The following is a 16345-nucleotide window of genomic DNA, read 5'->3' as shown; positions in this document are numbered from 1 at the left end:
CGTACATGAGACTGACGGGAAAGGTCTCTTCAAAAGTGTCAAATTGGAGAATCGCTAATTTTCATTTTTGTTTCGTACTGATCGCTTTTGTCTTCGGTGTGTTTTGTTGCAAGTGTGTTTCGATAGACACAATATGTTTGAATAAGCTTCCATCATCATCGCTTATTATTTATAATACCCCGGGACGGAGAACATTTATGCATAAAATTATTATTTTTAATTTTTTGTTTTAAAATGTAGGTTTAGGTGATGATCACTTCTCTATGAAAACGGCGCATAAATAACCTTCTCTTTTCAAAACAATAATGATTTCGTCGAAAGAAAAAAAAACAATTCAAAATCTCACTTTTATAGCAACAACAACGAAAAAACCAACAACAAACGAATCACTAGAGTCGCGAAAACATCATACATCCGCCACAACAAAAATCGTCCCACTTTGCCAGAAAAATTAACAATTAAAATTCCAATGAGCTATTTCCCCATTTCCCCAGATATATATAATATTCAAATGTTGATTCTGATATATGAACGAATTGAAAAAAGTTTGATTTTTATTAGCCCAAAACATCGAATGCAAATGAAACGATTAACAACGCATCTTCTGCTTCGATTTCGGAATGATATTCCAACATTTTGTCGTATAATGAACGCGAAAATTATGCAGAAAAAAATTGTTAAATATTGCGTCTGTTCGGATATTCGTATCGATTATTAATTTTTTATTTATTTATGAAATTGTAAGTTTTTCTAAGAGAAGATATACAAGGCAATTAGCTGTCGATAAATCAGTGTATTTTTGGTATAAGTTTTTTTTTTGCCTACAATTGGCAATTTCTAATGCAAATAAACATTTTTACAATCGATTTAAAATGAATGGGAAAGATGTAAATTAAATTTTTGGCGCCATGTGCGAAGATATGATTTAAATGATACCTTATGTAACGCCTGTACCATCATCACATTGTAAAAAGTGGTAATTATGAATCAATATATACCATCATTTATACTCATCATATTATCTATCTGAAAAAGTTATAGCCATTTTCCAAACTTAATGAAAATTTTACGCAAAAGATGCGAAACCGACCCGAGGCGAAACCGAGCTGTAGCCCTTGGGAACTTTTACTCATCTCGATGGTCACTACGTCCCACCTGTTGGATGGGTCAGATCCCTTGACTGTTTGTCTGAGCTTTTCAATAGTATTTTTATTGGCAATGATTTATTGATTTATTTCAATGAAATGTAATTTTTCTTCCTGTAGTACCAAAACCGTCACATTCACTCACCAAATTTAGTACCGAAAGAGCAACATTCTCCCCTACTATTTTCTCTCAATTTTCATTCCCGCTTATGTCATTTTCGATCCTATCTTTATTCTTTCCCAAATGTGTCAAGTTGTTGTATGTACGCGAATGTAATGTTTTTAGTGTTTTGTGACAATGCATTCATAAGGATTGCTTTCAGCATTCATACGGACTGCTTTCGGCATTCATTCGGATGTCTTTCGGCATTCCTACAGATTACTTATTTTTCGACATTTGTGAGAATACATGCACACGGAACGGACATCTTTAGGCATTCATACGGATTACTTTCGGCATTAATATGGAATGCTTTTGCACCGGTAAGTTGTTCAGTTTTGTTGTTATGTTTTGTTCGGAATGTGACTTTGGTACTCCAGGAAGAAAAATAGTATACAAACCACGGATCAAAAAGGTGTGTTTTAGACCACGGTGGTGAAAACGCCCTTAGTCTCCGCTCCGCTTCGCATCGCTCCATCCCTGGACGTTTTCACCACCTGGGTCTAAAACACACCTTTTTGATCCTTGGTATGTAACATACTATTGTATGTTGATGGCCACAAAAACGCATTTAGAAGAAGGACTACTAGAACGATCTAATAAATCTCTCATTGATGATTTAATTATGTTGAGTTTCACTGAAAATCTTCGAAACTTTGTATATAAAATGCCCCGATAAAAAATGACGTATGTTTTCAATAAAATTTAAACTCGTTTGATTCGCTGCTCTTGCTTCGCTCTCGCCGCAAACTTCACACTCCTTAATTTTGGTTCTGTTTATTAGGCTTTGTTTACAAGGCAAAATCAAATAACAAGACTCAAGATCGTTTTAACAAAGAGTAGAAAAGGCTTCTTTTGAGAACTACTACCAGATGGTTGAACCGATACCACCCATTTTCGCAATGTTCTGAAAGAACAGGTTGACACACTTCTGAGTTGATGACTAAGGCGGTGACACGCAGATGCTTTTTATTGAACAGACTCATTACAGATTGTTTGAAATGTCAACCTGATAAAAACTTTTTTTTTTCTTCAAGTTGACATTTCAAACAAACTGTAATGAATGTGTTCAACAAAATGTATCTATTTGTCAAAATGACACATGTTTTCAATGAAACTTAAACTCGTGTGATTTGCGGCCAGAGCGAAGCGAGGCACTTCACTTCACACTCGTTAATTTTTGTTCTATTTATTCGGTTTTGTTTACAAGGCAAAATCACATAACAAGAAAAACACTATTGAAATAGATACAAAAATTCTGTTAGCAACATCAGCTTGTTCGTTAGACCAACATAATCTATCTTAGAACCTAACCTCAGGAATTAATTCCATTCTCCACCAAATTTTTTTTTTCAATCGATTGAGAATTACTCCAGTGGTCGTGCTAACAAAAAACAGAAAAGGCTTCCTTAGAGAACTACCACCAGATGGTTGAACCGATGCCACCCATTTTCGAACTTGACCTGCGGATTTCAATACTTCGTCGATTAAAAAAAAGTTTTTGAAAATCTGTTGAACTTTGCTCCAGTTGTCGTGTTAACAAAAAGCAGAAAATGCTTCTTTCAAAAACTACCACCAGATGGTTGAACCAATATTGCCCATTTTCGAACTTGACCTGAGGATTTCAATACTTCGTCGATTAAAAACGAGCCGTCAGAACAGTCGGAGCGTTTGCTGCGACTGAGCCCCGTACAAACCCGTACATCTATTGCGCACGTGACCCTACTTCGTCCGTCGCCCTACTCTTACCGTTAGCCTATTGCGCCCGTAAACGTCGTAAAATTCTTATGCAATGTGTACGTCTTAAAAATTGCGCATAGCGCAATTACGAAGCCCCGTACGACGTTCCTTTCAAAAGTAACACAAACTACACTTCCCACTGATCAGTGATTTTGGAATTATCATTTTCACCGATTTATATTGATTTTACAAAAATCCAAAATGGCGGCCGACGGCCATTTTGTTAGGAGGTGGAAAGTACAACGGCTGCTTTACATTCGTTAGTACCTTTCAAACAAAAAAAAATTCATGAAATTCGGTTAAATTTTACTCGAGATATTAACAAAAAACACCACCTTCACTGTACGGCCGAGTAGCCACATATAAGCTCACTCCAAGAGACCTAGCTCACGCTCCGGTAAACCGAATTTCATAAACTTTTTTTCCCTGATTGGTACGGTCAATACCTACCTAATAAATCAAAATCCATCTAAATCCGTTCAAATTTGACTAACCTACAAGCAAAAACGGATTGCCGCCCTGTACCTAGTTCACACCAAGGGGTCTAACTCACGAGTCGGTCATCCAATTTCCATAAACTTTTTTTTTGTGGATAGGTATTGTAAATACCTTTCATTTGATGTATCACTTACAAGTGTAGCCTTTAAATGGCCAGAGAAATCTTTGGAAAACGTTAAAGCACTTATGGGGCCCCAGCTCTGGAGGGGTCAACCCAAAATCGCCCATCTTCGAACTTAGCCTCACTATTTCAACTACCTTTCAGGGAAAAAAAAAATTTTTGAAATCGGATTTGATTTACTCAAGATATCGACGTGACAGACGGACAGACGGACAGACGGACAGACGGACAGAAGGACAGACGGACAGACGGACAGACATAATTTTTATTGCTGATTTGTTATCTATGAACATAGGCAAACACTTTGCCCTTACCGTCTGCTTCGAATTCCATCAATTACACACGGCATCGTAATCCTATAAGCCCCTTCGTACTTCGTACGGGGCTAAAAAAGTTTTTTAAAATCTGTTGAGATTCACTCGAGTTATCGTGTTGACTACTGCGATAAAATACCTCACTGATATAAGGATGTATATAAGAGCCTCGTACTAATACTCGCGTAAACTCTCGTATGACTACACGGCTCTTATATACATCCTTATAGCAGTAATACTAATACTAATACTCGCGTAAACTCTCGTATGACTACACGGCTCTTATATACATCCTTATAGCAGTAATGTACTATTTTTCTGCACTTCTTATTTTTTGTATTAATTCATCGGATAATTTGTTTGATTTGAAATTTTTTTTTTATTTAAAAGTGTTTATCTTGTAGCGTGAACCACTGACCTCCTGATCTCCAGTCCACGATCTTACCAACTTGATGTTCGTACAAATCCAGAGGGCTTATTTCGAACCATTGTTACAAAAGTAAATCTTTTTCATGTGTTGGGGCCGAAAATGAGGGAGTTTTGAGATTTTTCTCTGGTTTTTGACCCCTTACATGAATTTTTTTTTGAGTATCTGTTTTGGACGATTGATTTTAGGCACTTTCGCACAACTCGCGACATTGCCTAAAAACAATCGTCCAAAACAGATACACAAATAACTATTATCTTGTGAAAATCGTTAAACTAATTGTTTTGCAAGCTTTTGTTTTCCCTAGAGTCGAAAGTGGCTTATCTAGGGAAAATAAGAAATTTGGTTTAGGTTTCAAAAGCATGTATTCCCTTATCGACGAATAGTCTGTTTGAAGGGGCGTATTTCTGGATTGAAGCTTGAGTAATATTTTTCTTGAAGATAAGGAGATAATTCGACCTTCAGAGAAAATGACATAATGAGGACCAACTAATGTCCTTAACTGTTATTCCGTATCATTAAAAATTTCACTTTTTTGCTAGATTGCAAAAATAGGAAAAATTTTAATCTGATGACTAATTAAAACTCTTTCACTTGACGACCTTGACCGAGACAATTAACTTCCGATATTCATTTTCTGTGATACCTATGTTCACTTTAATGTGGTGATAGGATACCATCTTTACAATTTATGGTCTATTTTATGAAAATTTCTGTTGTTTACTTTTATTTTTGCCAGACGTTTTTGCATAAATCCAATCGAAAATATATTTCAAAAAAATGCAAATTTTTGTTTTTATCGCCAAAACTTTTACGATTGTAAATCAAACATAAAACCGATAATTTATCGGTTGGCTATTATGAATTTGATGGAAACCACGCGTCGAATTAATAATTTTAGAAATTCGTGAAACATTTGAGTTTGGCCATTTTTCCTTAAAAGGAAACAAAAGGATAGAAAGGAAAGCTATGAGTGGATTTTCGTCCTGATTCTAAATCACGTCGGAAAAATTTTCTAACACGTCAGGATCATGAGCTATTCCCGTTTGAAGTTAAATGGGCATTACATTGGTGTGAGAGAGACAACACTATTGGTCTCGCTTACACCAATGTAATATCAGTTTAACCTTCAACGGAAATGGCTCATGATCCTGACGTGCTAGAAAAATTTTTCGACGTAATTTACAATCAGGACGAAAATCCACCCATAGCTTTTCAGAATCGTGCCTGTAGTCGAAAAAAAATGTGTCGATATCGGTTTAAAAGCATAATGAAAGCCTTTTGCTTGACCAAAAACATAGCAACTGTTCGGAGAGTCCGTCTTCTTTACAATATTGATGTTCGCGGACTATGCGGTTTTGTAAGTGGCCTCACTATCGTTCCCCAGTGTTGTTGTTGCCAAATTGCAACGTTTCTTCCTGGAGACTCTACTGCTGGAACAGCGTCACCGTCTGGAACAGTATAACGGGAGTCATTTTTTATGGTCTACTATTCTTTGAAGTACTTTTAAGTCAATAGAAATCACCCCTAGACACTTCGACAAAAAATATATGTAAATAGCATGAATAGTAACCCTTGATAGAAACTCACTCCAATATTTCGCGAGTATATGTCGTTACAACAGTAAGTTAAAATTATTAAATATTTTCGCGATTGAGTCAATTGAAATATGGGGAAATTATTGGAAATGGCGCTGATTGCTTAAAAACTAACGAAAAGAACATTCCCATCCAGTCAGGTAGATGGTAACAGACGACGTTGCTTCCTGCTGTTACGAACTCTCTGTCAACAGGGTTAGTATATTTCTCTAATCTGTTACTTCTTCTGATCTCTCAAAAAATGAGTGCAGGTGATAATCTTCTACTTCACATTCTTATTGTTAGCTTATAATCACTCATTTTTGTCGGCACTCTCGACACTCGAACGACATATCCGCTTGCCAAAGGTCACTGTCTCTATCATTGATCTGGTGAAGTAAAAAAAAATTCATCAAAAAATTTTACAACTCTTTCACGAGATTTGCATGTTGATTACGGTTATCATTAGCTGAAGAAGAAAAAAAAATCTCTCAATTAATGATGAAATAATTGAATTGTAAAAATTCCACAAAATCAACTTTTCAAGCATCCTCATGATAATGTGTCCATTGTACACATTTTGTAACGATTTGTCGGCAACAATGTTGGCAGAAAATTATGTGATTACAAAAATCTACATACAAAAATGAAATGCTGGCACAATTTTTATGTTTTTATGTTTCAAAAAGAAAAATATCAGAAATAGAAAAAAAAATAATTTCTTTCCTCTAACATCATCACCTGCCATAGTATATATACATTTATACAACATATATAGAAGAATAATGATGAGGAAGATTATTATAATGGTGAACGATCGGTAAGATGATAATGCGGCACTGCAGTTGAGGAAGGTAAGGTATTGGTTATCATACATTATGAGTGTAGCTTAAAAGCCAGAAAATGTCTTGCATTCACAATAAAATACATAAATCGTTATAACATTTATATCATACTTTTGTGCACATATATGTATATAAACACTGGCTGTGTATCGCAAGTACAATAATAAAATTTTGTAATGTACAATAAGACAAAAAAAAATGGTGAAAAAGACGAGATGGATAAAAAAATAAAATAAATGAAAAACATAGAGACGAGATATAAAGCAGAAGACATTCAAATATTGTAACGAACAAAAAAAAAAATCATCTCCCCGCCAACGGATGTTTTGGTTTAATATGGAAACGAAAAAAAAATCTTACTTTTCGAGGAGTAGTATAAAGAGGGTCATCTAGACAACGGCTGGCACATTCAATCACCATTCCTTTTAACGAATACTGAAAGTAAAAGCACCATGAATTCCTTCGCAGCGGTAAGTTACAGACAAAAAATCGTGTGTTTAGTGTTTTAACGAAGAAAAAAAAAATCGAAAAAATTGTTTAACTGCACACGAGAAAGACATGGAAAAGTAAAAGTCGTTAACGTATATAATAATCGGCGAACTATACCTGACCCGATGAGGATTATTCTTAAATTTATGGAGAAATACAAACGTGATGTGAAAGTGATGTGGAAAACAATGAAAAATTAGAATTCAGTGTGTTTGGATTGAACCGAAAGTGGATTATATGAATAACATCTTCTCGAATTTACATTTTCTATACGTAAATTATTTAGAGACTCTTCTCTCAATCCGTAAAGATGTGCAGAAGAATAAAAAAAATTATTTTTTCATTAAATATTGCCAGACTGATTTGAAACTAATTTGAACTGTTCGTTTCAGATTCTAGCATTCGCTGTGGTTGCTGTTGCTGTTGCAGAACCACCTTCACCATATCAATATAACAGACCAGGAGGTTCCGGTGGATTTTCATCTGGTGGTGGCGGTGGATTCTCATCTGGTGGTGGCGGTGGATTCTCATCTGGTGGTGGCGGTGGATACTCATCTGGCGGTGGCGGTGGATTTTCATCTGGTGGCGGTGGAACCAGTTATGCATCGAATGGTGGATATGCTTCAGGAGGCGGCGGTGGTGGACGTGGAGGTGGTTTCTCATCAGGCGGTGGATTCTCGTCAGGCGGTGGATTTTCGTCAGGTGGAGGATTTTCATCTGGCGGTGGCGGTGGATACCAAGCTGTTCCAAGTGGCGTTCAAACATCCGAAGGACAATACGTCGATCCACAATTGTTGGAACAAGTACGACAAATCCTATTAAAGGAAGAAAGTCAATCTGGTGGAGGCGGATTCGGTGGCGGTGGATTCGGTGGCGGCAGTTTCGGTGGAAGCAGTGGTGGTGGTGGTGGATATCCATCAGCACCATCTGGCAGTTATGGACCACCATCGGGAAGTTACGGACCACCATCAAGCAGCTACGGACCACCATCACAAAGCTATGGCGCACCAAGTTCTTCATCGCGTGTCACTGGTATCGATTTGGAAAATGCAATTCAAGCCCTTCAAGTTGCCCAATTCCATCAACAGTCGCAATCGAGCAGCGGAGGCCAAATTGGTGGTGGAAGCGGTGGTTATCCATCAGGACCATCGAATGGTGGATATCCATCTGGTCCGTCGCCAAGAACACCAAGCGGCAGCTACGGTGCTCCATTTTAAGTCAATTGCATAATGTCAAATTCACCAAAAATTAAAAATTAAGAAGAAAAAGAAATGACCGACAGCGAACACTCTAAACTGATCATGATTTAGGAAAAACTATGGACAATTACCCTGATATGCATAGAACTTAAGTTTCTATATTTGAATGTGTGAACCGGAAAAAAAATGATAATTTCAACGCAAACTTTCCATCCTCTTAAATTGCGTTGAAATTGAATGTTTCTCTTTTGTAAATATTTTTTTTTAATATTTTATTTATAGGTCGTAAGTGTTTTTATTTAAAATAAAATTTTGTCACCGTTTATCGCTTAGTTTCATTCCCGCTAACGAATTTCAAATCGCATAATTTACAAATTGTTTACCATCACAAAATCATCGAAGATAATTACCTCTCTGTGCATCCTAACCATTCAAACATTATAAGTACCTCACTTCAATTGCATTTATCGTCAGTACCATACCGGTTTAACGTTCCGCACTCTCAGCCTTTGCAATTACAATAAAAACAAAGAATTTTACTTTTGATCATCATGCTGGTCATTATGTAAGACCGAGGAAATTGATTGTTTATAGCGATTACGAACGCTCATTCAGTTCATACATCTTGTTCTCACGTCGACTGATTCAACATTTCAAAAATTAAAACTTCTTTTCTGATTCGCATTTGTTATACACCAGCCCGGCAGTCTGCAGTTTTCTCATAAAAACGAAAAGCGCTAATTTTAAGCGAAAAGCAAATTGAACATCATTTTATATGCATATATACAAGAAACGATGATGGCTGGAACGATTACCTACTCTTACTTTCAATGAACAAATTTTTTTTTTGAATCGAAAAGTCTGGTGAAAGGAAGTTTTGTTCACATCATTTTTTTAGTCGGTCATATGAGTAAATTTTTGAATCGGATGCCAATACGTTAAGCATCATCTTCTCAAATAAACTGAAAAAAAAATTATTGGTATGTCTGTCTCTAATAACGATGTCAATGAGGAATTAGTCAGCTTTTTTTTTCTTTATTGGTAAAATGAAATTAATTTCATCTGAAATTTGGCATCGACTTGATTAATTCAATTTGCCGGACAATGTGCAGTAGCATTTTGTTTGGAATTTTTCCCTGTGTGAAAATGAAATCAAGCGAAAAAATTACACCTTCTCGCCTGATCGGTCGCAAATTAAAGTGGAAATTTAAGTTTCTGATAAACAAACAAGAGTAGAGAAGATAGAGCGGTTGAAAAATGAAACATGAAAAAAAAATCGCGAGAGTCACGAAAATTTCAAACAAATCATAATAATGTTTGTATAATAGGTAAAAATAGTAAAGCTAACTCACGACTGGAATAATTTCCATGTATAATTATTCGGAGAAAGATCTTTCATTGTATTTTACTCAAAAGACAAAGTATTGTTCGGAAGGTTGAGTTTTGTGATATATATTAAAATGTCTAACTGAAGGCAAACAAGGCAACAAAAACCTCTAAAAGAGAAAAATGTGGCGCTATTATTGGGAATTGGGATATTCGTTTTGGAAATTTTGGACTCCATACCATACCATAAACACTCTGAGCTTTGTAAGGACTATCTTGTAAGGATCTGGAAATAAGCTAAATCCTTAAAAATGAAACTTTTCCAACATCCAACATTTTTAAAATATTTAAAACACTACAAAAAAATAAATTAAAAAAATTAAAAATTAAAAATTGTTGGTGTAAGTGGCTCAAAAGTAACCTCATGTCAGATGGCACAGCACTGCTCCTAGAATGAACTTTGAGTTGACAAGAGTCAAATTTGGAGGCTTTAGTGATAAGAGCTACCTCTTTCGATTGTATGTATTGTATTATATCTTTATGAAAGAAACGCAGTGCCGACTGTGATTTTATCAGCCTCCGAATCATGCTAGAAGCAGTGCTGTGCAGAGGGTCATGAAAATGGTTTTTCGATTAAATCATTTTAAAATTTTGAAAGTTTATAGGAATGAGCACCATTGAAAGACCTACAGATAGAGTATGATCAACGAAGTACTGGGGTCTTATAGGTTTACGCATACGTCTGTAACATGTCGAATTGGACTCCCTGAGTAAGGGGAAACCTATTGTGGTTGTCTAGAGATGCCAAATCCGCGAAAAAATAAATGTCCGTCTGTCCGTCTGTCTGTCTGCACGATAACTTGAGTAAAACGCATCCGATTTTGAAAATTCTTTTTTTTCCCGTTTGGTAATGTCAAAAGACAGGCTAAGTTCGAAGATGAGTGATTTTGGATCGACCCCTCCCGAGCTGTGGCCCAATAAGTGCTTTACGGTTTTTCGAAGATATCTCCGGACATTTAAACGTCAACTTGTAAGTGATACGTCAAATAAAAGGTATTTACAATACCGATCGACAAAAAAAAAGTTTATGGAAATCGGATGACCGACTCGTGAGTTAGACCCCTTGGTGTGGAACAGGCACAGGGCGGCAAGCAGTTTTTGCTTGTAGGTCGGCCACATTTGAACATATTTCGTCTGTTTTAGCTTTATTAGATAGGTATTGACCGTACCAATCAGGGAAAAATTTTTTTATGAAATTATGTTCTCCGGAGCGTGAGCTCTTGGAGTGAGCTCTTATCTGGCTACTCGGAAGTACAGTGAACGTGGTGTATTTTGACAATATCTCGAGTAAATTTTGACCGAATTTCATGAATTTTTTTTTGTTTGAAAGGTATTAACGAATGTAAAGCGTCGGTACTATTTCCGGTCTCCTAACAAAATGGCTGCTGGCGGCCATATTGGATTTTATTAAAAGTGATATAAAGTGGGAAAAATGATGCTTAGAGAGTTTCTGTTAACATGGAAATAATGTGAGGGGTTTCAGGTATTCCATATATGGACATCTATATATACCTATATACAGCTATATTGAGCTATATACAGGCATATAGAGCTATATAATAGCATATTCCTCTGTGAAATGTTTATTTACAGTGAAATATAGGTAAATATAGCGGTATATAGCTGTTTAAATAGGAATTTATGAAATTTGACTTCGTACGGGGCTGTCTATATTGCCTCCGGCAATTTAATTGTATATGATAACAAGGCAAAGAGTGGATAATGTAAGTGATTTAAAAGGAAGAATAGTTTTTCAGCAGAGAAGAAAATGAAGTAAGAGAAATGAAGAGTTTCACATTAAAGGCTTTTGATACGAATAGGTGTTTCGTACGGGTCGGCGTTAGCTATGTTTTAATTTAAATTGCTTCGAAACAGCTAAAAACAAATTGTTTTTCCGTGTGAAATCTACGGAAAACAAATTTAATTTCTGCTGTTTCGCGACCTAATATTTACAATATTTTTATGTTTCACTTTGTTTACCTCTAAGTCCAATCATAATTAAGCTACCATAAAAGAATAATTAACGAAATCCAAATATTAATCCTTAAAACAGATCTTGTAATTTGTTGCCAAGTGGCCGAAACATGTTTTGTTTTGATTTGTTTTGTTTTGTTTCACTTTTTCGAAGCAATGTTGGCAACTTACAATAAAAGATTTCACAGAATAATTTCGTGTGTATGAAAAGTCAATGCACACATGATTTCAACTTCTAGGATTTGTATTAAAAAATCAACGTTGATGTGATCATTTTTGAATAAATGTTTCGTGAGTGCAGTGGTGTTATGTTTTCGTTCGAATAGAAACCATGTTTCGAAATATGTGAACAATCTGCAAGACATTTTTTATCTCAATTATATATTGTTTTAGAGAAATGCTTTTCATTTTCTGTAAAACCACGATTCCCGCACCTCCTTGCTTGAAGTGCGTTGCTGCAGTATTTTTTTTTGTGCATGGACAAAATATCTCCTAGTCCTAGTGTTCGGACAACGTAACTACGAATTGCATACTTTCAATATCGAGTATCTTGAGTATATCCAATACCCAATACCCAATATGTAGAATAGTGTTTGTAGAACACAAAGATATAAGGTGTGAATTTGACACAGATAGCTGAGAGTTTGTTTGCTAGAGAGAGTATTGGTATATCGATTAATCGAGAATCTAGAATATCTTGAGTATCGAATATATCTTGAATATATAACATATTTGCCTGTGTCATGTATGTTTCATAACACTGCAGTGGCTGAGGGGTGCTTGAATTGATCTTTGTACGTGTTATCGTACTATGTCGCCTGTGAGTCATCCAAAGTTTTTGTTTCTTGTTTTCTGTGCATTTTTTCCCCTTTTTTGTAGCCTTAATTAAGGTTCACTTAAGTGAGCGTTTCAACCCTGTTTCCTTGTGATTCCGTGAGTTGACTGTGCGGTTAAAATGTTCTATCTCCTTATGTCGATAACACTAGTTCATCTGAATCGAAACTGATATGTTTTTATAAAAACTCAATCTTAGCGACTACCCTACGTGACAGCACGACAACAAACAATAACTGATACTTAAGAAAAATCTATATAAAGCGCCTGAATTCCGTCATTTGGTCATTCAGTTTTGAACATTTTGGTACATTCTATATCACATTAGAGAAGTGTCCTGTGTACATACAAGCAGTTTATATTTACCACAATGAAATTCTTTTTACTATTTACCGTCGTCATTATTCTACTTAGTGGTGGTGTGCGTTGTTTTGAAGATTAAGTAGCAGTGGAAAATTTGCCTCCACTACGAGCAAATTGGTCGGAATGCATGGGTTATTGTATGCGAACTTGTAGTATGATGTACGATTGCCATCATTTTTGTGGTAACATATGTTGTAATCAATATTCTTCGCCTGAATGTTGATTTTATTGAATTGTTAAGATAAAATTGTTTTTAATAAATTTTGGAAGAAATAAAATGAGTTTCAAATTTCGCTGGCTCAACCTTAGTTAAGTATTTAAATCGTTAAAATCAACTTCTGAGAGTTTATCAGTGTTCAATAATAGTCGCATTTCTTTTTTGAATGTTGATCTCTTCATTTCTAGCCATTTCCTTTTCCGAATTGGAACGTTGGATTACGTCGGCTAACGCAGGCATGATACCAGTTCTCATGCTACTGCTATAGTTCGTTGATAAAAACGAAAGTTTAATATTACATAGGATTGCCCTCAAGCGAAAATGTTCCGTTACATGTGGAGTATTTTCGGTTAATGTTTCGTGAATTTTTACGTGAAATTCAACTGGCATCGGCATGTGACGGCGGCGGCGTGGGGTAATTTGGCACACGGTGCTGAAACAACGCATTTTTCAACTGCGTAAAAAGTGAACTCGCACACGATTTTTCGATACCAAAATTTTGTTTAAGGAGTCATTGTGTCGATGACATGGCTAAAAAGCATTTGCAGCAATATAAACTTGCGTGTGCGAGCTCACTTCTTACGTAGTTTAAAAGTGCGTTCTTTGGCATCGTGTGCCAGATTCCCCGATTCCCCATGTGACAGAAATAAAATCAAACTCACTCGTCTACTTGCGCACAGTGCAATATTTTGGAAGAATCCTTGAGAATACTAGTTTTTCGAGTTGTTTCTTTGAACGCTTACCCTATCGGAGCTGACGTGAAATGATTTTTGACCTGACAGTAGTTATCAGACTGAATGATCTGTTAGCCTGAATTTTGATGACACAATGTAATGTTGCGCTATGGCATGGATTTGAAATAACTCTGACATTTTGAGATTGACAATCTAGGTCATTCAGATTGAACCTGACAATTAGGTAGGATCAAAGTTTTTCTTATCAGGCCAACCTGACGTAGCCTATTGCCTATAATTCCTTTCAATTAAACTCAGTCAAAACGTCTCGAAATAACAAATCAAACCTTTTCCTTGTCCAGTGTGTAAATAGATCAAACTTGTATTTTCGTACTGGGCCCACTTTTGGAATTTTTTTTTTGCGAAATTTTCAAAATTAAACTTATTGCCGCACGACACACAGTGTCTCAAAAATCCGAAAAAAAACGGCGTGAGAAGAATCTCAGAGAATTCCCGGAGATTCATCATCATAATGACGAAATACGAGATCCACCGTGAGGGATCATTTATCGAATCGAACATTTTTATTTGGTGCTCAATTGATCCCTAAATTAATGAATCGTTTGAATGGTATTAATGTGCTGCTGTAACTGTCAGTAAAACGACACCCGTGAAAAATATGCTTATTTATTAAACATTCACCGATTTGAGCACAAGTCATTGCATGATTTTTGTAAAATTCTCGAATATTGTTTAACATGTGCCGCATCATCTAATCGTCCCCGTTAAAACGTCATTTTTCCACTCACACCACCGAAATAAAATCCCATCGTAAAAAAATGTGTGAAAAGCAAATTTTTACGTTTTTTCCTCCTTCTCCTTGTTGTACCGTTCCAGTTCCTTCAGAAATTGTGCCTTCGGTTTCATACAATTCGGCCGATCGCCGCGACAATTCGGACAGTACCATTTGCCCTTCGGTTTTGTCATCAGCGACACACAAGAAAAGTGGAACCATTCGATCGGACACAAATCGTTGTCGCATAAAATCATCTCACCGAACGAGATCTGATCGCACAAACAGTATGTCGGCTCGTCGGGATCGATTGTCTCTTCGGGCGGTGGTGTTAGGTCATCACGATTATTACTTTGTGCATTTGTCGCTTGTCCACGGCCCGATTTGCGTTTTTTATTCTTTTTACCGCCACCAGCGGTAACCGCCTTCTTTTGAGCAGACGTAGAAGCAGAGTTCTGACCATTTGGCATATGTGATGATTTTGGTGCTTGATCAGTGTTTGCATTTAGTGATTCGGATGTGCTCTCTGTGGCAGTGTTACCATTATCGGTGCGTACACGTCTGGCTCGTTTGGTACCCCGATCACCATTGTTGGCACTGGATGATGATGACGGAGTTTGGAAACGATCAGCTGACGTTGAATGGGCGATTGATGATTGTGCAGCCAATGGGGTGACATTAGCATTTACTGAAGTGCTGGAACTGATATGTCCCGGTGATGGCATTGATGGACTCGTCGGCATAATATCCTTCGCTGACGATTCGGTCATCGGTTCATCTTTACCGTAATCCAAGTTTTTAAAGTCATGGTCCAGCTGACGTGATTTATGGTCAATCAATTCTTGCAACTGATTCACAATTTGCAACTTTTCATCGCCCAGCTCCTGTGCAGCTATTAGACTTTTCTGTATACGCGCCATCGCTCTTGTTCGACGCGTTGCATTCGCTGATTCCAATTCATTTGTCGAGCAGTTAGACCATTGATCATAGTAATTGTCAATATCCCTCAAATGACCTTCAATCGAAAGAAATGAGCGAAATTAGAAAGCGAATACTCAACGGGATCGAAGAGTTTGTGTTAGGGAAATGAAAATTCACCTCGATATTCCACATCAATTTCGCGTATCCGCGATAAATGTCGTTGTACATCGTTTGGGAGATTTTCCACATAATCCAAATAGTTCTCCACATACGTAGCAGAATATAAAGCCTCGGCCACTTGATTTATCATGTTTTCCAATTAAATTTCAAGCTCCGTTCAATGTTTTGTTTTTTTGGTTATTGAATTTGCATCACTGACAGCAATTGAAATCGAAGACAGTCTGGGGTATGACGCTTTGATCGAACTGCAATAAAATGGATTTTTCTTTTGGTTTTGTCAAGTTGATTTTACATGTATACACTGGTTGTACCACTTTTACCATTTACCATTTAAATTACCACCAACTCATTAGACCGATTACCAGCTGGTCTACTCGGTTTAAAGTTTTTTTTTTGCAAAGAGAATCAGATTTTAATTAATTAATTTGTAGAAATAGCAGCATATTCGATACACGGTATTGTATATGTACCATCCGCCACAGGTTCGA

At 36.5% G+C, this 16345-nt stretch overlaps 2 protein-coding genes across 3 annotated transcripts; one reads left to right on the top strand and one right to left on the bottom strand.

The window, feature by feature from the left end:
* The first annotated feature begins 7209 nt into the window (after positions 1 to 7209).
* On the top strand, positions 7210 to 8838 carry LOC119076787 (ATP-dependent RNA helicase A). 2 transcript variants are annotated; one of them, XM_037183748.1, is made up of 3 exons: positions 7210 to 7297; positions 7709 to 7859; positions 7908 to 8838. In XM_037183748.1, exons 1-3 carry the CDS (start codon positions 7280 to 7282, stop codon positions 8531 to 8533), a joined length of 795 nt encoding a protein of 264 aa, XP_037039643.1. In that variant the 5' UTR covers positions 7210 to 7279; the 3' UTR covers positions 8534 to 8838. The 2 variants fall into 2 exon arrangements, with proteins under 2 accessions (XP_037039643.1, XP_037039642.1); XM_037183747.1 differs by having other exon boundaries at positions 7709 to 8838.
* Positions 8839 to 14634: 5796 nt separating this feature from the next.
* On the bottom strand, positions 14635 to 16102 carry LOC119076786 (inhibitor of growth protein 5). The gene is made up of 2 exons (XM_037183746.1): positions 15855 to 16102; positions 14635 to 15771 (listed from the first exon to the last, which is right to left on the bottom strand). Exons 1-2 carry the CDS (start codon positions 15985 to 15987, stop codon positions 14822 to 14824), a joined length of 1083 nt encoding a protein of 360 aa, XP_037039641.1. The 5' UTR covers positions 15988 to 16102; the 3' UTR covers positions 14635 to 14821.
* Positions 16103 to 16345: the final 243 nt, after the last annotated feature.

Source organism: Bradysia coprophila, unplaced genomic scaffold, assembly GCF_014529535.1.
Source record: "Bradysia coprophila strain Holo2 unplaced genomic scaffold, BU_Bcop_v1 contig_232, whole genome shotgun sequence".
Taxonomy (NCBI): Eukaryota; Metazoa; Arthropoda; class Insecta; order Diptera; family Sciaridae; genus Bradysia; species Bradysia coprophila.
Note: the sequence above shows the minus strand (reverse complement) of the source record. Positions and strands in the feature narration are given on the sequence as shown.